This window comes from Neoarius graeffei, chromosome 23 (genome assembly GCF_027579695.1).
Source record: "Neoarius graeffei isolate fNeoGra1 chromosome 23, fNeoGra1.pri, whole genome shotgun sequence".
NCBI lineage: Eukaryota > Metazoa > Chordata > Actinopteri > Siluriformes > Ariidae > Neoarius > Neoarius graeffei.
Window position 1 is genome coordinate 42,032,586 of NC_083591.1, and position 21,822 is coordinate 42,054,407.

The 21,822-nt window shown below is 41.5% G+C and overlaps 2 protein-coding genes across 2 annotated transcripts in view; one reads left to right on the forward strand and one right to left on the reverse strand.

Annotated features, from left to right (window-relative positions):
- The window catches only part of acss2l (acyl-CoA synthetase short chain family member 2 like), a 146,160-nt gene that overhangs the window by 105,259 nt on the left and 19,079 nt on the right, over positions 1–21,822 (reverse strand). The window lies entirely within an intron of this gene.
- ndufv2 (NADH:ubiquinone oxidoreductase core subunit V2) overlaps positions 1–21,822 on the forward strand; it is a 62,862-nt gene that overhangs the window by 32,317 nt on the left and 8,723 nt on the right. The window contains exons 5-6 of the mRNA XM_060906201.1: positions 2,485–2,653; positions 13,591–13,700. Coding sequence (XP_060762184.1) covers positions 2,485–2,653; positions 13,591–13,700 — 279 coding nt within the window. The remainder of the gene's footprint in view (positions 1–2,484; positions 2,654–13,590; positions 13,701–21,822) is intronic.

The following is a 21,822-nucleotide window of genomic DNA, read 5'->3' on the forward strand; positions in this document are numbered from 1 at the left end:
TAAAATAATAAATTGAAGATCATCCCGAATAACTGTGTGATCGTATTTTCACTAATTCTATCAATTTCCTAAAGAAGTTCTCATCGCGTGCAGGGTTGTTTATGTCGTTACCATGGCAACCCTGCGTGACATTTGGAGTCTGACAGAAAGCTTCGCAAGAGACTGAGACCACGGTTGAAAGATGACAAGTCAAGATAACGAGTTAGTGGCAAAAAAAAAAAAAAAACAACATCGGCAGTGTGGCAGCATTTTGGTTTCAAACCAAACGAAAAGGAAGAGCCAGCAATAATGTAAATGACCGCGCAAAATCGAAAAAAGTCTAATATGTCCCCTAAGGCACACCATAGCCTGGGGTACTCCACTTCCATGAGATCTCTCCAATGAGTTGTGTTTTGAGTAGGTTACATGAGTAACAACAAGGTAAAATAATATAACGTATGACATTTGGGATGTGGGTAATAAACGTTTGAAATGTCATCTACTGAAGAAACGGAAGAAAACATCGTAGCGTAAACTGTTAGGTTTCTGGTGGGAATTAGCAATGCGCTTGCTATCTTTGTTGGGTGTGTTAAACCGTATGGATTTAAGTGGAATAACTGTAAGGAGTTATGTGATCAAGACAACGTTTTAAGCAAGGTAAGGCCATTTGATTATTAATTTCCCCGCCATGGCATGACGTGGGCCCATATGATTTTGCCTTGTGCAGCTATCACGCATTTGAATTAGGTTCGCCTCATTTGCGCTGAAGAATATGGTTTATCGCGCAGTCTAAACGGACTTGGGTGTTGGTTGATTCTTTTTCTTTTTTTATTTCCCATGCTTGAAAGGGTATGATCCTGCTCATCGTGTACTTTTTTTTTATGGAGTAGGTGAAATAGTGCTGCAAATGGCGTTTCAACGCAGACATGTGTAAACGACAGTTGAATGCTATTTTCAAGATGAAGGAAGAGTTGCGTGTGATGCTTTGAAATATCTCTTAATCCATTCATCAATGCACAAAATTCGCTTTGCTGCTTAATCCATACCACAATGCACACAATTCACTATGCTGCTTTTAAATAGCACATTTGAGGCATAGGCGCAGGTCTGGACAAGGTCCGCCGGTATAGGCGCACGTTACACAGTAGGCCGAAACAAAATATTATTTTTTTTCTCGGTAATACCGTATACCTCGGGAAAACACAGAGGTATCAAAATTTGGATACCGCCCAACCCTAATCTACAGTGCATAATATCATCAAAAGATTCAGAGAATCTGGAAGAATCTCTGTGCGTAAGGGTCAAGGCCGGAAAACCATACTGGGTGCCCGTGATCTTCGGGCCCTTAGACGGCACTGCATCACATACAGGCATGCTTCTGTATTGGAAATCACAAAATGGGCTCAGGAATATTTCCAGAGAACATTATCTGTGAACACAATTCACCGTGCCATCCGCCGTTGCCAGCTAAAACTCTTATAGTTCAAAGAAGAAGCCGTATCTAAACATGATCCAGAAGTGCAGACGTCTTCTCTGGGCCAAGGCTCATTTAAAATGGACTGTGGCAAAGTGGAAAACTGTTCTGTGGTCAGACGAATCAAAATTTGAAGCTCTTTATGGAAATCAGGGACGCCGTGTCATTCGGACTAAAGAGGAGAAGGACGACCCAAGTTGTTATCAGCGCTCAGTTCAGAAGCCTGCATCTCTGATGGTATGGGGTTGTATTAGCGCGTGTGGCATGGGCAGCTTACACATCTGGAAAGACACCATCAATGCTGAAAGGTATATCCAGGTTCTAGAGCAACATATGCTCCCATCCAGACGACGTCTCTTTCAGGGAAGACCTTGCATTTTCCAACATGACAATGCCAAACCACATACTGCATCAATTACAGCATCATGGCTGCATAGAAGAAGGGTCCGGGTACTGAACTGGCCAGCCTGCAGTCCAGATCTTTCACCCATAGAAAACATTCGGCGCATCATAAAACGGAAGATACGACAAAAAAGACCTAAGACAGTTGAGCAACTAGAATCCTACATTAGACAAGAATGGGTTAACATTCCTATCCCTAAACTTGAGCAACTTGTCTCCTCAGTCCCCAGACGTTTACAGACTGTTGTAAAGAGAAAAGGGGATGTCTCACAGTGGGAAACATGTCCTTGTCACAACTTTGAGATGTGGTGTTGTCATGAAATTTAAAATCACCTAATTTTTCTCTTTAAATGATGCATTTTCTCAGTTTAAACATTTGATATGTCATCTATGTTCTATTCTGATTAAAATATGGAATTTTGAAACTTCCACATCATTGCATTCCGTTTTTATTTACAATTTGTACCTTGTCCCAACTTTTTTGGAATCGGGGTTGTATTATACATTTCATTCCGAGCACTAATCCTCAGCAGGCTACTCCTCTGCTCTGGCTGATGGCCAGAACTTTATTTTTTTTTCAAGGAAGCTCCTTGAAAATCATCTGAACGTGGTATTTTTAAACTTCCCAGGTAGCTGAGATCTTAGACGTCTCCCCCATGAGAGTGTACGAGGTAGCCACGTTCTACACCATGTTCAACCGGCAGCCAGTGGGGAAGTACCACGTCCAGGTGTGCACCACGACACCCTGCATGCTGTGCGATTCGGACAGCATCCTGCAGGCCATCCAGAATAAACTGGGTAAGCACAGCAAGAGGGCTCAGCGTTCGTTTATCCACCTGTTTTCTTTTCGGCTTTATTAAGGTCACTGACCCACAGCTGCAGTCAGACGTTTTCATACACGAATGTGAATGTCGTGGCAATATCAGGCTTTCAGTGATTTATTTTCCCGTGGCAGAATGATTATACAACATTCATCTTTAATAGAAAACAAAACAAAAAAGGATCTGGTGCACAAGTCTTATTTTATTTTGCGTTTTCTGAAATCGTCAGAAATATACTGTACATACAGCACATTAGTGGCATTTGAAAGTTTATGAACGTTTAATATTTCTGCATAAATGTGACCCAAACTATCATCAGATTTTCACACAAGTCTGAAAAGTAGATAAAGAGAACCCAGTTAAACATCCTCGATAAATAAATGACCATTTGTCATGCAATATCTTACATCTCTGTGAGTGGCAAACGTCTGTCAACCTTTGTTTTCAGTACCTGGTGTGACCGCATTATTGCGGTAACTGTTGATCAGTCCTGCACATCAGCTTGGAAGAATTTTAGCCCATTTCTCTGAACAGACCAGCTTCAGCTCTGGGATGTTGGTGGGTTTCCTCATATAAACTGCTCACACAACATTTCTATCAGATTCAAGCGCGTATCCTGGACCAATTTGTATGTTTTGTTAATATGAAAGTATGTCCCTTTACACACTCATCCAGAAGGGTAATTTTGCACAAGGCCATCTGTCTATGGACCCTTTTCACGTGACGTCACAACAAACGCGGCTGCCATTTTGGACATGTACTACCAGTAGTTTACCACAGCCAGCATTGAGGAACGGCAGCAAAGAAAGTGTTTATTTTCAGCAAGACTTCCATCATGCCACTATATTGTTGTGCACCTGGATGTAGTAACCATCAACAAACAAGGCAAGGGTTATCATTTTATCGGATCCCGACGGAGAAGATGGATAGCGGCCATTAACAGATTGGCAGCCCTCGGCATACCAGCGCTTGTGTAGTGACCACTTTGTTGGAGGTAAGACGAATAAAATTAGCCAGAAAAGACATTACATTGCTGTTAACATTCTGTGGCGGCGAGTGTGTAACCAAATAGGCTAAAATAACCCACTGTAACCTCTTTGTTCTTCTGTAGTAGCTATTAGCTAACAACATTAGCTAGCGTTGTGTTCCTTTGCTGTTGGTAGACTGTAGGACAGATCAGAGGCAGTGTCCTACAAACAGCGATTAATTTGAGGGGGAGCAAGCCGGAGCGCGCTCCGGAACCTCGGGCGTTGGCTCCGGCAGCTATTTACACTGGATCCAGTGATCCGACACCTCTCTTGACTATGTAACAAAAAAAAAAAACGATTGTCTTTAGGCTTGCCATCCTTCCACTTGCGAGTGGTAAGCGATCTGCGCTGGGATCACACACACAGCGGCTCAGTCCTGAATCGTGGCTCGTGCACTTCACTCGCGCGCTGTGTGAGCTGCGCAGGGCCGGAGTGCGCACCCTCCAGAGGGCACTCGCTGTTCAGGGCGGAGTGATTTGGAGCGCAGGATGCCTGCGGAGCCGAGCGCATCCGCGTATTGGTGTTGCTGTGTGCACGCGAATCGTGTATTGGTGTTGCTGTGTGCACACTAATCGCTTTTAAAAACGTTAATCTGATGATCCGCTGATACGGTCTAATGTAAACATGGGCTAAGTGTTCAAAACAAGAGGAACATGTATTTGTCTCTTAAATCCAGGCCGTTCCCTGTAATCTCTAACAGCGGTTGGAGAAAGTAATGGCAAATAGCGAGTGCACAAACCATAGAAGGGAAACTGTACACAGCGCCAGGGCAGTGTGATGGTATGTCTACTTTTAGATTGTGTGAGCTTATCAATGAACTCACTCGTCACTCGACCAGTTTCACGTCTTTACGACGGATACTTAAATGTGTGTTAGGTATTATTGTTGCAGTCTAAGCAGTCATTGTAGCAGCTAGATGAGCGAGAACCGAAAGGGTCTGTGCCATAAACCGTTATTTCTGTACGGCGTTGCTAATGTGTCGTTACTGTTATTTCTCCCTCTGCTCGCCCTGTAAATGCCCTACATCGCTGGATAGCGAAGGTGTTTTCTGTATCTCGCTCCTTTTTCTTGTATGTTCTCCGTTTGTCGCCTTCCTCGCATTCAAACCAATTCGAGCCGAAGTCCGCTACATGTCCAAAATGGTGGTCACGTTTACGAAGGTCACGTGACTGAAAAGGGTCTATAGCAGAAAAAAATAAAATAACAAAACGCGTCTGGAAAAATCCCAAGGGAGTCTGGAGCCAGATTCGTGACGTCACCTGCGGAAGCGCCAGCAGGCTGTGCGAGCTTTGCACGGTTTCAGTGCACAGCCTGTGTAGACCAAGCGCTCCCATTTCTCTCTCATTGTCCGGTCTTTTGGGAAACGATGAGTACTAATCCCATCAAGACTGGTGTTGCTACATCCTCCTACGATACATCTGTTAACCGTTTTAATAATTACGCGATAACGTTGAAGAAATTTGCAGAAAACCACCAGGTCGTTTTCTCATAAACAAACCAGTGCTGACGTAGGATTCAGAAGGAGGCGTCCCGCACGCGACGTCACGAGAATCGATGTTTCCCAGGAAATCCAGATGCCAAGTTTTTTCAGAGGCGGACCAATTCGCCTCAAATGGCTTGATTTCAACTGAATTTTTCTGGTATTGCGCTATGGAATAAATTTTGTGCCAAAATGTTCGTACAAAACTTTTGAAATATCAAACAAAAACGACAAATCAAAATACACAAAAAGAAAGTCAATTTTTTTTTTAGACTGGCAAACAAATTATTCGTGTAATCGTGCAAAATATCAGTCTATTACTCTTCAGAAACCTTTTATTTTTGTTCCGCGTCTTTCTCAGTTTTGCTTGACGTAATTTATTTTGGTTGCGATTCCAGCTTTCTCGTTTGCGCTCCCTGACTTTTTGCTTGCAGTTTTGGCACAAACTTCACGTGTGGGTGGGCTGTCCAGGAACGCATTCCCATTGGCTAACTTGTGTTTGACTGACAGCTACGCTCAGCCCTTTGCTACTCGGATTCTGGCGGACAGTTTGACGAGTGACCGATCCATTGACGGTAAATAAGGATCGAGTGGACTTCAGTGGCGACTGTGATACTGAATTAATTCAACAAAGTGTAAATTCAATATCATAGTCGCCACTGAAGTCCACTCGATCCTTGTTTACCGTCAATGGATCGGTCACTCGTCAAACAGTCCGCCAGAATCCGAGTAGGGAATGGCTGAGCGTAGCTGTCAGTCAAACACAAGTTAGCCAATGGGAATGCGTTCCTGGACAGCCCACCCACACGTGAAGTTTGTGCCAAAACTGCAAGCAAAAAGTCAGGGAGCGCAAACGAGAAAGCTGGAATCGCAACCAAAATAAATTACGTCAAGCAAAACTGAGAAAGACGCGGAACAAAAATAAAAGGTTTCTGAAGAGTAATAGACTGATATTTTGCACGATTACACGAATAATTTGTTTGCCAGTCTAAAAAAATTGACTTTTTCTTTGTGCGTTTTGATTTGTCGTTTTTGTTTGATATTTCAAAAGTATTGTATGAACATTTTGGCACAAAATTGATTCCATATTGCGCAAGGTAAAAAAAAAATTGCACAAAATGCAAAAATGTGACAGATATTTGACCAAAGTTTAATATAAAATAGGAGAATTACATTGATCTTGCTCCTGAATTTACCTGTGATATGCACTTTAAGATGAACATTGTTCTTCTGTAACCATTCTTTGGTTGAACTACTCGTGTGCTGCGTGACCCACTTTCTCTCGAGATTCAGTTCACAGCCAGATGTCCTGACATTTTCCTTTAGAGTTCACTGGAATAATTCAGAACTCAATGATGGTTAGCCGTCCTGGGGCAGATGCAGTAAACCAAGGCCCAACCCATGATACTACCACCACCATGTTTCACAGATGTTCATGTTCGTGAATGTAAGCTACTTTCTAATTGCAGCTGTAAGCTCGCCCAGGATGGGTTCTCGGCTGACGTCTCGGTAGCAGAGCAAAAGAAAAGAATCAGCTGATAAACTCAGGTGTCCCAGACGTACCGAGGAAGCGTCGCTATAGAAACAGGGAAGCATGGAGAATTGCTGCATACAGTTCGAGGGTGCAGAAGTTACTATCCTGGACACTCAGGACTAGCAGCATCAGTGTCTGGAGTATTAGTGTTTTTATTAATAGAATTATTATTACTTGAATATTATTCAGAATTGCCTGAAAGGCAAGTAGGTTTATTGGATATGTAGCTTGGTTTTTTTTTCCCCTTCCTCCAACAAGCAAATACCATGTGCTACATAGTAAACGATAATAAATCGCTAACTCATTTGGGCAGGGAATAGAAACGGGTTCCGTCCGTCTGGTCACGTTTCCGGGCCATACCTTGAAAACTACTGAAGATGATCTTCATGAAACTTTGTATACATATCAAGCAACATGTGAACTGGTACCTTTTTGCTATTTTGGATTTTTGAAAAAGTATTTTTCAAATTTTTACAGAAAAAAAAAATTTTTTTTTGACTTGTGCTGTGTTCACACTTATACCAGTATGAAAGTGGTATAACTGTATCGATACAAAGTATACCGGTACAGTTTAGTGCATCTGTCCACACTAGTGAGAAATGTTTGCGGTTTTCTTTCACGGTAGTTGAAATGCGTGTGCGCGAAATGTTTCCGTGGTTACCGAGTAACTTCCTTCTGAGAATATATGGCGGATGAAACAACGTGTGTGTGCTTTTTGTTGTCAATGTACAGTCTGTATTTCTGGTGGTCATTTATTCAGTCGAATCGTATAAAACGCGCGAGGCAGTTGAGAAAGAAACAAAGAAAACGAATCTCCGTTCTTCATGATTTTATTCAGCGAAGACATCGATTGAGGTGTGTGACTTTGCGCATGCGTATTATATTTGTATCGATACAGAGCTGCTTCATCTGTCCACACTACGCGAAGCGCTACAGTACCGGTACGAAACCCATACATTTGTGGGTTTCGTACTGATTAGTTATACCGCTACAGTACCAGTAGGGCTGCACAATTAATTGAATTTAATCAAATCGCGATTTTGGCTGCCACGATTAAATAAAATAAATCGCGATTTATTTCCATTTAAAATGCGAGCTCTGCTGCATATCTGATCAAGCACTTTTTGACCAGTACTCCGCCAAACCATTAGGGGCGAACTGACGCATGTAAGGTTTCATTACTCCGCCTAAATAAGCAAGCAAGCCAAGTAGAGATGGGATTTATGGCTCTTTGATGGGATCTGCATCTTTGTGATCCGTTCAAAAGACTGGCTCATTTGGCTCTTTTTAAATATTTATTCAGTTTTAAGAAGACAGCGTCTAAAGAAGCCAGATCCCTCTGCTTAGACAGTGACATCAATATTTCTGGACATACCTTTTATATAAAGCAACCTAGACTTACATTATTATTATTGTAACCCCTAAACGCTCATAAATAACCATTAAAAAACAATGAGGGCTTCAATGAATGTCCATGCAGAACGGCTTTTCTGTAAAAAAACAAAAAAAGAACCCACTCAAGAACATAGTTATCAAGAACGCAAGAATTTTATAGAAAAACACTTGTTTTACAAAAATATTTAAGTCTGAGATACAAAATAGATACAACTACAATAAATATAACACAAGAGCTAGTTATCTCACAAGAACATTTTAATAGAAAAAAACACTTTCTATATTAAAAATATTGAAATTGTAACAAAAATAGATACAACTAAACAGTCAGATAAATAGATAAAGTTATAACAAGAACACAAGATTATTTTAATAGGAAAAAACAAACTAATGCAAAAAATTTATTATTAGAAAAATAGATACAACTAGACAAACAGATAAATAAATAAAATACACAAAAATAGAACAAACAAAATGACGATAGAATAAATTAAATGAACGTCCGTGCAAAGTAGTTTTCCCAAAATATTATCATTAATATTACACAACATTATAAACTATATACACAACAATTTGAATTATTAGGCAAACAGATAAAACTTGAATAAATAAAAGGTAAATGCTGTTTAGCCTACTTCTTGTCCTTGGGCAAAAGCTTTTTCATCTGAAACAGTACAGAAAAAGAACGACAAAGAACGGCTCCCCCAGCTCGAGACTCGGTTCTCATCGTTCATGCCTAGGAGCCGTTCAAAAGAATCGGTTCGTTCGCGAACGTCACAACACTAAAGCCAAGTGCGCAGAGCTTCAGTGCAGCGCTATCTTCTTCAAGGGGTGAGAGCGTGAGAGTAGGTAACAGATTGAGGTGAGAGAGAAAAGCTAACTATGTCGGAACAACAGACTATTTAGCACTGGAGGCAATGTTGTGACCTGCCTTCGCTCATGTTTAAAGCCAGAGCATGTTGATAGGCTGGTCTTTCTAGCTAAAAACTTGTAGGCCTCAGTATAATGCTCTGTAATTGTTGCAATTGAGTTTTCAGTTCCTTCATCCTTTGGTAATTTCTTGGATAAGTTTCATTTATTTGTCATTTGGAAATCAGGATTTCTCTTTTAAATTTCATTCTGCACTGAAAGCTGTTCATATTGTTTGTTTGAATATAGTGAAATAAAATTTAAGTGATTTCCCTAACATCAAGAATAATCGTGATTAATAATCGTGATTGCAATTTTGATCAAGATAATCGTGATTATCATTTTTTCCATAATCGTGCAGCCCTAAGTACCGGTATAGTTGCTAATGTGGACAGGTGTTGCGCTACGAAAGTAGTATCGTATCGGTACAAAATCCCTAGTGTGGACAGGGTATTGGTTTCTAAGAGCAATGTTCATTTCTGGAGCATATATCCAAAACTATTCATGATATGGATTTGAAACTTGGTATACATGTTAACAAGGTGATGTAGATGTGCCTTTTCATACTAAGAAAGAGAGATTTTAATTTTTCATGTTTCCGTGGAGGGCGGCACGGTGGTGTAGTGGTTAGCGCTGTCGCCTCACAGCAAGAAGGTCCTGGGTTCGAGCCCCGGGGCCGGCGAGGGCCTTTCTGTGCGGAGTTTGCATGTTCTCCCCGTGTCCGCGTGGGTTTCCTCCGGGTGCTCCGGTTTCCCCCACAGTCCAAAGACATGCAGGTTAGGTTAACTGGTGACTCTAAATTGACCGTAGGTGTGAATGTGAATGGTTGTCTGTGTCTATGTGTCAGCCCTGTGATGACCTGGCGACTTGTCCAGGGTGTACCCCGCCTTTCACCCGTAGTCAGCTGGGATAGGCTCCAGCTTGCCTGCGACCCTGTAGGACAGGATAAAGCGGCGAGAGATAATGAGATGAGATGTTTCCATGGAAACAATTTCAGACTTAGTCTCACGTTAGTCTTTTGTTTCCGGAGCAGAACTTGAAAACTATGAGTGGGATGGTCTTGAAAGTTGGTATGTGTGTTGATTAAGTAATGTATATGTGCCTTTTGATTGCAAGAAATGTGAGAGATTTTAATTTTTAGCTCAGCTGGACCAAAGGTCTGGTGGGTTTATGCCATGGGCTGCTGAGGTCAGTGTAAAGAGGTCGGGTTGGTTTCCTGCAGCAGAACTTGGAAAATGTGACATTAATATCTTGAAACTTGGTATATAGGGCGGGGGATATAGATGACTCGGTCTTCTTGTTTGTTTCTAGAACCGTGCACTTAACTACCAGGCTATACGTTAGATCAGTTGCAGGATCCAGGGGTACAAAGGTGTAACGTATGAGAAAAATGAACAATTTCAGAAAATCCGTCATTAGAATAATGATTTATTAGATTTGATCATGAGAACAAATGCCATTTTGAGAGATTATCGATTATATTATTCATTTTAACTCGTACCCAGAATGCATTGCGGGTGTGGTCTTTTTTTTTTGATATTTTCACATTTATTGTCAAGATTTGCATCCTTTCCCTTGCTTTTTTTCAGCCAGCGCCTCCTGGTTTCTCTCATAATACTCTTTTTCCTCCAAATCACTACTGAATTCGTAGAATTTTCCATCGTGTGATATTGCTGTTTCGCAAGCGAAGCGTAAAAAGTCACGCTATCTTCGCTGCTCACACAACGTTTAGCAAGGCTGTTCGTCATATCTATTGTTATTAGGGGTACGATTATATTAGCCCTCCTCTAACAGTTCATCAGAGGCCTTCACACGAAGAAGAAATGGCCGCTAAGTGAGCGGAGAAGTAGTAAATTCGAACCTTTTTGTTTACCGTGCTCGCTTGCTTTGTAAACTGATGCTGCCGAAGCAGTTCTTAGACATCGTTGATCGGAATACGTGTTCGGGGTTTCAGAAAATGTGTAATCTTGGGAGCCGTTTACAATAGAATCACAAAGATTTGGTACCAAAAGAACATTTGGGATACGAGAGTGACAGTTCAAGCCTTGCTGTTGTTAATAATAATAATAATAATAATAATAATAAGTTCAATTTATATAGCGCCTTTCACAAACCCAAGGACGCTTTACAAAAGAGTTACCACCAAAAAAAAAAAAACTAGGAAGGAGTAGTGAGGTAAAGAGAAGTTTTCAAGTGAGCTTTGAAGGAAGAGAGTGTGGAACAGTCACGAAGCGATTGTGCTAACGAGTTCCAAAGTTTAGGAGCAGCAGCACTGAATGATCTGCCACCCATAGATGCCAGTTTAAAACGTGGAACAGTCAGAAGTCCACAGACAGAAGATCTGAGGGAGCGGGAGGGACAGTACAGATGAATTAGCTCACAGAGATAGGAAGGAGCGAAACCATGAAGAGCTTTATAGGTTAAAAGCAAGATTTTGTATTTGATCCGGGAGATAACTGGCAACCAGTGCAGTTGCTGTAAAACAGGAGTGATGTGAGCAGCGCGCTTGTTAAGACGCATTTGTACGCGATCCCAAGAAAGCATTTCTCAAAGCTGAATTTTCCTGCAGTTTTTATGTGCAGAAATGTGGTCAGGGTTGAGAATTCAGTGTAATTTTGGAATTGTTATCAGAAGTAGAAAGCTGAAAGTAAATCGTATGAGAACTCTTGTATTTTATTTTATTTTTTTGGGGAAGAGAACTTCAGCTTGTATGAAGTTAAAACTTATGGCCCTTTTCCACTACCCTTTTTCAGCTCGCTTCAGCCCGACACGGCTCGCGTTTCGACTACCTTAGAGCAGCACGACTCAGCTCGCTTCAGCCCTGCTCAGCACCCAAAACTCGCACGGTTTTGGAGTAGGGCTGAAGCGAGCCAAACCGAGCCGAGTGGGGCTAGGGGCGTGAGCAGACACTCCCATGCACTGATTGGTGAGGAGGAGTGTCCACACACGCCCCGCGAGCACGCTGGGATCTGTAAACACCGTAAACCCGGAAGAAGACGAATTACGAGAATTTCTGAAGCCTTATGCGCCTCGCCTCATCTATACGCTCTTGCCAGTATCTGTTGGCGTTGTCGGTGACAACAAGCCACAGCACCAAGACCAGCAACACTAACGACTCCATGTTTATTGTTTACTATCCGGGTCGTGAGACTACCGCTTAAAAGCTCACTGATGTCACTGTTTGCGCCGCCTAACATCATGTGACGTCCACCCACTTTCACTAACTCCACCCAATGTGTCCACCCACTTCCAGCCAGCACGGTTCAGCGCGGTTGTAGTCGAAATGCAACTCCAACAGCCCCACTCAGCTCGACTCAGCCCGGCTCAGCACGGCACGGCTCAGCCCAACTCGGCTGCGTTGGTAGTGGAAAAGCGGCATTAGTGATTTATTTTATATATGAGTATAATTAAAACCGCATTACAGAATGCGTGTTTTCTTATTTTTGCTTGAAATCTTTCATTCTCAAGTTCCGTATTCTCCAGATTGGGTCTGTTAGCATAGTCAAAGTGTAAAAATTATTTAAAAATTTATTTTATTTTTTAAATAGCGAGTAAAAGTTCTGTTGGCGAGTGGCTTTCATGTTACGCGTTAAGCCTAGGTCACAACCGGACGTACGATTTTTTTTGGCCGTGCGATTTTTGGCGTTTCCCAAATCGCTGCTTTTTTGTTGTTGTTCGTGGAGAAAGACGCACATTGGCCGCAAGTTTGTCTTGCAACCTGAGAAAAACGTAAGCGCCTGTAGAGTTTGTTTGACGTGACAAAGAACCTCTGCGGCCAGTCTACGGCTCAAAAATCAGCATGTCACACACGCGCCCTCCGTGCGTTTTTTTGCACGTAGACCGGCCGGAGGAGCACGTACGGCCAGTTGTGACCGAGGCTTTACATTCGGAATTTAGCTCAAATTTCCAAATACTAAAACTGCGGGGGGGGGGGATACATGTTGGTTGTATTTCTATGACTTTTGGTGTGGAAGTAGTTTTCCCTTCTAGTAACTTGTGTGAGCAGTACTTGTGTGATTTTATTGCCCTCTTTGTTGTTACGCATTTTAACAGTATATAAACGGGATACATGTTGTACCCCTGGATCCTACAAGTGATACAGCATTACATTCGCTTGTACTTTGTAACCTGGTAAGGTATGCTTCCTAGGAGCTTTATTACGAATAAAATTATTTTTAACTCTTTAGTTCAACAGGCAGATCTTATTCATGAAGAAATAATGACATGCTGACAAAAACGTATGTTAAATTTCCCAGCGTGTTCGGAAAGAACGCGAGCTTGACCTGTATTAGTCTCGTATCAGGTTTCTTGCCAAGCGTACACCCAGGAACGAACTTACCTTAAACACAGATTCGATTTGTGTTGTGTTTAACATGAGACAGCTCTTTCAACTGTGCAGTCTTTTTTTTTCCCCCCCATTCCAGTACTGGAATGTCATCGTGTAAACTGATACAAACCATTGATAAAAGACAGGCTTCGTTACTGCACGTCTGCGGTCTGAGCAGTTTAATTTGATCTGTTCCTTATTTATGAACTCACTTCTACTACTACTGCTTTCTCTCTTCTAGGCATCAAGGTCGGCGAGACCACAGCAGACGGGCTGTTCACGCTAATAGAAGTCGAATGTCTTGGCGCTTGTGTTAACGCCCCAATGGTCCAAATCAACGATAACTATTATGTAAGTAAACCTGTTCAACCCTCAGTCTCGCAGTGCACGTGTTCAAAATCCTGGCTGGGTTTTAATGTCATTTCTTTTGCTGGTTAATAGAACAGACATCCTTTTCTTTTGGATCACAGCACTGCTGTTTTAAATATGGTCTTATTTACGTCCCTTTGCCATATAGAAATACATCTATGCAGAATAACTGGCTATGTTCAGCACACGTGAAGAATGTTCGATTGGGTGAAGGAGTGCAAGATTGCGGTGATGCCGCACATCTGTATTTGGCCATTTAGCGGGTCATCCCAGTCGTGCAGATATTCAGTATAACGGGACGATCGTGAGTGCGATCTTGCTCTTATAAAACTCTTTTTTACAGATATCGAGTAACTGACATTTCAGATATACTATAGCGAAATATTTTTGCTCACAAAAAGACGCCAGAGATGGGTGGAGCATTGCGTGTCGTCATGCCAATGCAGAGACTCGCCAACAGCCCAGTAGCTGGCTTGTTCGCTGCTCGTTGATTGATTTGTACATTTCTGTTAAAAGGTGCATCTGGCGACATTGGCTTCGCTGCTTCATCTTCATTTGACAAGCTTTCATGTTTCAAGTTGAAAGTTATATTCACGAAAAACGTACGTCTGCTGATAATAGTGTCACTAGTGCGCCTGTAATGACCGTTTCGGTGCAGCAAACTAGCACGAGAAATTTTATGTGGCGAACAAAGATAAGTGGAGTCATAGTGCTATTTTCTCAGTCCGTTAAAATTGACCTACACTACCGTTCAAAAGTTTGGGGTCACCCAGACAGTTTTGTGTTTTCCATGAAAAGTCACACTTTTATTTACCACCATAAGTTGTAAAATGAATAGAAAATATAGTCAAGATATTTTTCTGGCCATTTTGAGCATTTAATCGACCCCACAAATGTGATGCTCCAGAAACTCAGGCTACATCCACACGACAACGGCAACAAGTTTTTTTTTTTTTTTAAATATCGCGTCCACATGGGCAACGGATCAGTAAAATATCAGGTTCATATGGCAACGCAGCGCTTGCTGAAAACGATGCAATACACATGCCACACCTCTACGTGCGCTGTAAGACGGTCCCATCGGAGACACCAGAACAATAGAAGTAGACGCATGCGCATAAACCCCTTCTTCTGTAGCATCAGCCACACGAAGTTTTGATTATTAATCAGTAGCGTAAAACGAAAGACGCGGAAAGAGGAATGAATGGGGGTAGATGGAAGCCGGTACGCCAACATTCTGATATCCTCCAGAATTCTTTAATGGTCCGGAATAAATTGAATGCTACACGTTGATGGATTACTTTGTTCTTCTACGCCCTTTTTGAGGAATGTATTGTCGGACTTAAACCAACATCTGAAGAGGTGAGATCGCTCCTTTTTTTTTTTCCTATGTTTGCTGGCGGGATTGTTTTTGTTTTTGGAAAGCGCACGGGTGGTGCGCGGTTTGGTACTGCTTCTGCAGTGTTTGGACTAAAGACTCTGCCCTAAGGGCTATTCTCTCTCTTTCTCTCTCTCACTTTGCACCATTACACAAATATTCACAATGAAAATATTTTGTAAGCGCATTTCATGAACCAAGTTATAGGATTTGTTGACAACTCGTATCGAGTTCATTACACTTCTACCCGGCGTGAAGCACTGACAGTCATGTGGTTGTGACGTCATCGTAAACAAATCCGTTCTACTCATCCAGACGACTTCGCAACGGCACCGTTGCCAGATTTTTTCACTCTGGAACCCGTTCTCAAAAGATTTCGTTTTGGGCACCCAAAACGCCGGTGCCGTGTGGACGCCAGGCCGAAACGATAAACAATTTTATCAGATTCACCTGAATCCGTTGCTGTGTGGACAGGGCCTCAGTCTGCTCAAAGGAAGGTCAGTTTTATAGCTTCTCTAAAGAGCTCAACTGTTTTCAGCTGTGCTAACATGATTGTACAAGGGTTTTCTAATCATCCATTAGCCTTCTGAGGCAATGAGCAAACACATTGTACCATTAGAACACTGGAGTGAGAGTTGCTGGAAATGGGCCTCTATACACCTATGGAGATATTGCACCAAAAACCACACATTTGCAGCTAGAATAGTCATTTAGCACATTAGCAATGTATAGAGTGGATTTCTGATTAGTTTAAAGTGATCTTCATTGAAAAGAACAGTGCTTTTCTTTCAAAAATAAGGACATTTCAAAGTGACCCCAAACTTTTGAACGGTCGTGTAAATTCCCGTATAGTAACCAGCTCTGCCCATTTCCGTTCTAGGAGCAGCATATTTAAAAGGGTTTTTCCCTCCTCGTAATTCTGTTCTAACTCTAGGGACAAACACTAATAAAATATCTTGAGTGTAGACCATACGGATTATTTTTATTTTTGGTTTTTACACACATGCGTGTATATACACAAGACAGCACCAGCCCAAGGAGCGATTTTTATATATAAAAGCCGACCAGTGTGAAAGTCTGTGGCCATACAGAGAGCAATGGGGTCAGCCTTAAAAAATTCTTTGTTGGCGGTAATTCTTTGTTTTTTGTTTAAGTACCCGACCAGGTATTTATTTAAAAAAAAAAGTCAAAATTAGCAGGTGAAACATTTGTAGTTTAAAAAAAAAAAAAACAACCTTTTAGGCCTGCTGAATGGCCTCTATCGTACACCGTAACCATACTGACTGTTGCCAAAACCAATAGCGATTGGTCCATTCGACACGGCGAAAAGGAAGCCATTGTCTCATTGGTTGTTCAGCGTGTTTGCTAAAATGGCATCCAACGACCATGCCGACTGCAAGTGGTTTTTAATATCTATAGCAGTGAATAACGAAACTAAAACACACAATAAAATGATGCACATTGATTGATCGTTCTAAAACTTTCAAAAGTGTGTTCATAGAAAATGTAGACGACTATCGGATCTCTGTATAGACGAGGATGCTGATCCAAGTCACGTACATGTTTTCGCTCATACACACGCTGCAAGGCGGAACGCGAAACCTACTGCCGGTGCTGATGAACTCGAGATTGACTCGACTTCTTAAGTTTCACGTTTAACTCTGTAGTTTAGATGCAAGAACTGCTCCAGTATTACTTTTTGCAGATATTACAATGTCATGTTGTATGTTTGTCACGTTTGATACTTTAAAAGTGCATATCACGGGTAAATTCAGGAGCAAGATCAATGTAATTCTCCTATTTTATATTAAACTTTGGTCAAATATCTGTAACATTTTATCTTGCGCAATACCAGAAAAATTCAGTTGAAATCAAGCCATTTGAGGCGAATTGGTCCGCCTCTGAAAAAACTTGGCATTTGGATTTCCTGGGAAACATTGATTTTCATGACGTCGCGTGCGGGACGCCTCCTTCTGAATCCTATGTCAGCGTTGGTTTGTTTATGAGAAAACGACCTGGTGGTTTTCTGCAAATTTCTTCAACGTTATCATGTAATTATTAAAATGGTTACAGGGCTCGAAATTCTTTTTTTTTTTTTCCCACCAGCCAGCCGGACTAGTTCCCTTCCAAAGTAACTCGCCAAACAGAAAATCAGCTCGCCAAAATTTGTTCATGTATGAATTTTACTTCTGTCAAAAATTACACAAAAGAGAGTAGTTACCATTGTTTGTGACTAATGTGCATTTATTTCAAGACCCGACTATTTTGAGACTTTTTTTTTTTTGCACACTTTACAAACTGGCATTTGCTGTTCCACGTCCTCCTCGCGATATCCAAAAAAAAAAAAAAATGCCAGATGACTGACCCCTTACTAGTTCTTTTAGGAACCAATTCGTCCACTTCCATTTTTAATTTGTCGCTGAAATTGCCAGAGCTTACACGGTAGCCTATGCAACACCAGCGATTGCACGAACTGAGTCAGTGATGTAAAGCGGAACTAGAAAATCTTCCCGCAAGCAGTGTTGCCAGATACTGCTGACGTTTTCCAGCCCAAAATATGTTCAAAACCTGCCAAAATGCACTTAAAACCGCCCAATCTGGCAACACTGCCCGCAAGTTCCTTTCAGCACCTAGATGTCGCCTGGGATTGGTTGGCGAGTGTGTGACGACGTTATTATTTTTTTTTTACCCTTAGGCAGCCTCTCGCGTTACTGCCTGAGGGACAGGGAGAAAACCACCGGGAAAGGTTTTAAACAAACGCAACAAACACGAAACAAACGCAAGTCCGCAGATGACCATAAAAATACTCGATAGTAACGATACATAAAATTATTATATCTCGCACAGAATTTTCGGAGATATATCGAGTATATTTGATATATCACACAGCCCTAGTCTTCGCTTCATATATATTTTTTTTATTTTCAACTAGCCAGCCGGGCTGCCTAGTGACAGGAATTACCTGCCAAATGACAAATTAAGTCGCCTCGGGCGACCGGACCACCGCGAATTTCGAGCCCTGGGTTAACAGACATATCGTAGGAGGGTGTAGCAACACCAATCTTGATGGGATTAGTACTCATCGTTTTCCAAAAGACCGGACAATGAGAGAGAAATGGGAGCGCTTGGTCTACACAGGCTGTGCACTGAAACCGTGCAAAGCTCGCGCAGCCTGCTGGCGCTTCCGTAGGTCAGGCCATTATTAAAAAAATGTTCTGTTTCCGGTCCACCGGCCGGGTGAGTGCCGTTTGTGCGAGTGAATTTTTTTTTTTTTTTTAAACGCCGGTTTTTCGACATTTTTTCCGGGCTCGTAAATCTAAACTCGAACTTGACATTTACGCATTCCCAGGGCTTTCCACTAAGGCTCATACTGCCTCCGCCGAGTGCGCGCGCACACCGCATGTCGGGGCCGCGGATGAGTTACTCTCCCCTGATCAACGAAGTTGGCCGGGAATTTGTGCTTATTATCGGTACAAACAGCGTGAATCACAACTTAAATGAGTGCGGCCAGTCTACGGCTCGAAAATCAGCACATTACACGCGCGCCCTCCATGCGTTTCTTGCACGTAGACCGGCCGTAGGAGCACGTACGGCCGGTTGTGACCGAGGCTTTAATGGTTTAACCCAAATATAGGATATGATACGCCGATTACTTTCCATTCTGTTAATAGGATGAATCAGTCTACTGTTAGAAGTGCTAGCGAGGTGTTGAGGATTTAAATTAAAAAGCATTTATATTGAAACAATAAAAGTAGCATTGAGGGAGGGGAATCATCGACGCTTCTAAAAAGTGATAATATTCAGTCACACAGAGACGACAGGTTCAAGCTTAAGATTTTAACGTTCATGTCAGGAAATGCACATACAATAGAATAGATTTATTTTTCCATGTTAAAAACATAGCATGACAGACAGTGCGTCAAAATCCAAAATAAGATCTTTGTCAGCAACAGAACAACTTTCAGTCTTGTTCAGAAATAGCTTAGGGTAAATCCCTGAACGACAAAGATTATATATGCAAGACTTGATGTTCATGTTAACGCTCGTACCGTTATGATTGGGTTTGTTTGACTGAGAGGCTATAAATACGACGCACAGTCAGAGATCTCGAAGCCTTTTACCTCAACTCGCTATTCCAGACAACCAGCACTTCGTTTTGTCATCTTTAGCCAAGTTTCCATCCATCCAAATGGCCTTTTTGTGAAAGATGTTTAACTATTTGAAAGGAATTGATCAGTAAATAAGTTACAAAATAAGCTATTCACACCCAAAATCTCTCGAGCAGATAAACGTAAACTCGCGGAGCTCTACATTGGAAACCTTTGACAGAAAAAGCACTGAAATGATGCATAAATCTGGTCACATGACCATTTGTATTCTGCAACAAACCAGTAAAACACCCAGCAGGAAAAGCAGGGCATGTGTGTGTGTCATGCTGAAATCGTTCTGCTTCTCCACATGAATACATGTCTCCTCCTGTTCTCTCGAATAAATCCTGTTTCGAACGGGAAAACGTCCAGCCTTAACCGGTTTTTCTTCGTTTCATTATAGAGAACGACATTTATTTGACTGTGAACTACAGCACATGGCAGATTCTACCGTAACTGGATCCATTAACCACTTGCCCACAAAATAAGACATTTTTCTTGTCCTTTTTTCAGTGAGGTAATATTTTCAAGATTGAAAATATGGTATTTGGTCTTCTAAAACAGCACGTCATTTAAAAATACACTGAGTATATCAATAAAATTTTTAAAGAATAAAGTTCTATTTCTTTGACATATCTGACAGACATAACTCCCGTTTTAAAAATCCCTTTCATTCTCCCTGTTGCTATCGTCAGTGAATTTCTGTCAGATGACCTGACGATAGACTCGGCCGTTATGGATCTTTGGTAGTTATCGTGTGGAAGCAGGCTTTATCATTTTTGGGTGTCAGCAGATAGAGTTGAAATAGTTTTTTCGCTGTTAATCTATTTCGTTCACGAGAGAAGCCCACAGTTATTTTTAAAAATGCTATCGTCAGTCTGTCAGTCAAATGCACCTGACGATAGCAAAATTCAAGCCCTCGCCACGCACATGTTGACTGACGCAAAGAGGAAATTCTACTGCGCGTGATTTTTGTGACAGCAGACATTTACTTCCGGGCAAGACTTGGAGTTCTGACAGCTAGATTTCATCAAATAAATCAAGGCAAGATTTTCAGTCAGCTATCCTGACCATAGAAACCTTGAGAATATATTTGTGCATTCATATTTAAATTTTTCTGGAGGAAAACTATCGTAAGTTGAGATAAATCAGAGCCGCTTGCGACCCTTTCAGCCGACAGGCCATTTCAATGTGTTATTTCCCCGCGAAAGCGACACAGTCGTGTCTATTGTCACGGTTCTGACAATTATTGTTGATATTTCAATTTTGAAAATAAGTTCTCTTTTTTATTTCAATATTTTATTTTATTATTTGGTTCTAGTGATGAGGTATTTAATGTTTATTACTAAATTTGTCAGATTAATAATGTAAGAAACAGTTTTGTTACTATTGTCATCTAGAGTGTCTGTCAGAATATGATGGTAGACGTCAGTTTGTCTGTCAGATTTTGATGATAGAAACCGATGTGTTTCTATTGTCATTTAGCATGTCTGTCATGTCAGGCTTTTATTAATTAGTTACCAGGACTACTGTCCTAAAATTTACTGTGAATGTCCAAGACCCCAAATGCTACTAGAAAAACTTAATAGAATGATCAAAATAATCAATTCAGCAATTTAAGGAGATGGGACTTAACTGGCCTCTGTTATGGTAGAATCTGCCACATTTAAAAGGGCAGCGTTTTGTTTTCTTCATTCATGTGTCTGTTTCTTCAGGTGTCAAGGCAAGAACGCAAGGAATTCTTGATAACACTCTAATGCTGTGTTCACACTTGTACCGGTACGAAAGTGGTATAACTGTATCGATACAAAGTATACCGGTACAGTTTAGTGCATCTGTCCACACTAGCGAGAAATGTTTCCGTGGTTACCGAGTAACTTCCTTCCGAGAATATGGCGGATGAAACAACGTGTGTGTGCTTTTTGTTGTCAGTGTACAGTCTGTATTTCTGGTGGTCATTTATTCAGTCGAATCGTATAAAACACGCGAGGCAGTTGAGAAAGAAACAAAGAAAACGAATCTCCCTTTCTCCTCCCTCTTTCCTTCTCTTCCCCTCCCTTTCCCCCTCTTCCTCCCCCTTTCTTTGCTCCATGTAGCTCCACGGTCGTTTTGAGCCATTTTGATGTTTTATTTACAGCTGGAAAGCACGGGCGTATCGTATTGCATGAATAACCCGGAAGACGTAGGAATGGTTCATTGCACATGCGCATTATATTTGTAAGCACTACAGTACCGGTTGGGGTGGGTATTGCCAAGGACCTCATGATATGATACGCATCACGATACTTGAGTCACGATACGATATTGCGATATTGTACATAGTTCACTGAAAAATGTAAAATGCATTATGCATCTTAAAATCCGAGTTGTATGTACATCAGATTATAGTGAGAATTCATGGGACAAACTGAGTTAAAACAATCTAATTCAAATTATCCATGCCATTTTATTGTAACTATACAAGCCCAAGTTACAACATATTTGCAGGAACAACATACTGTCTGAAACACATTGAAAAGTGCAGTGTGCATCTTAAGGCCAATTTATGCTGACAACCCAGTCCTCGCAGATGGCGTCT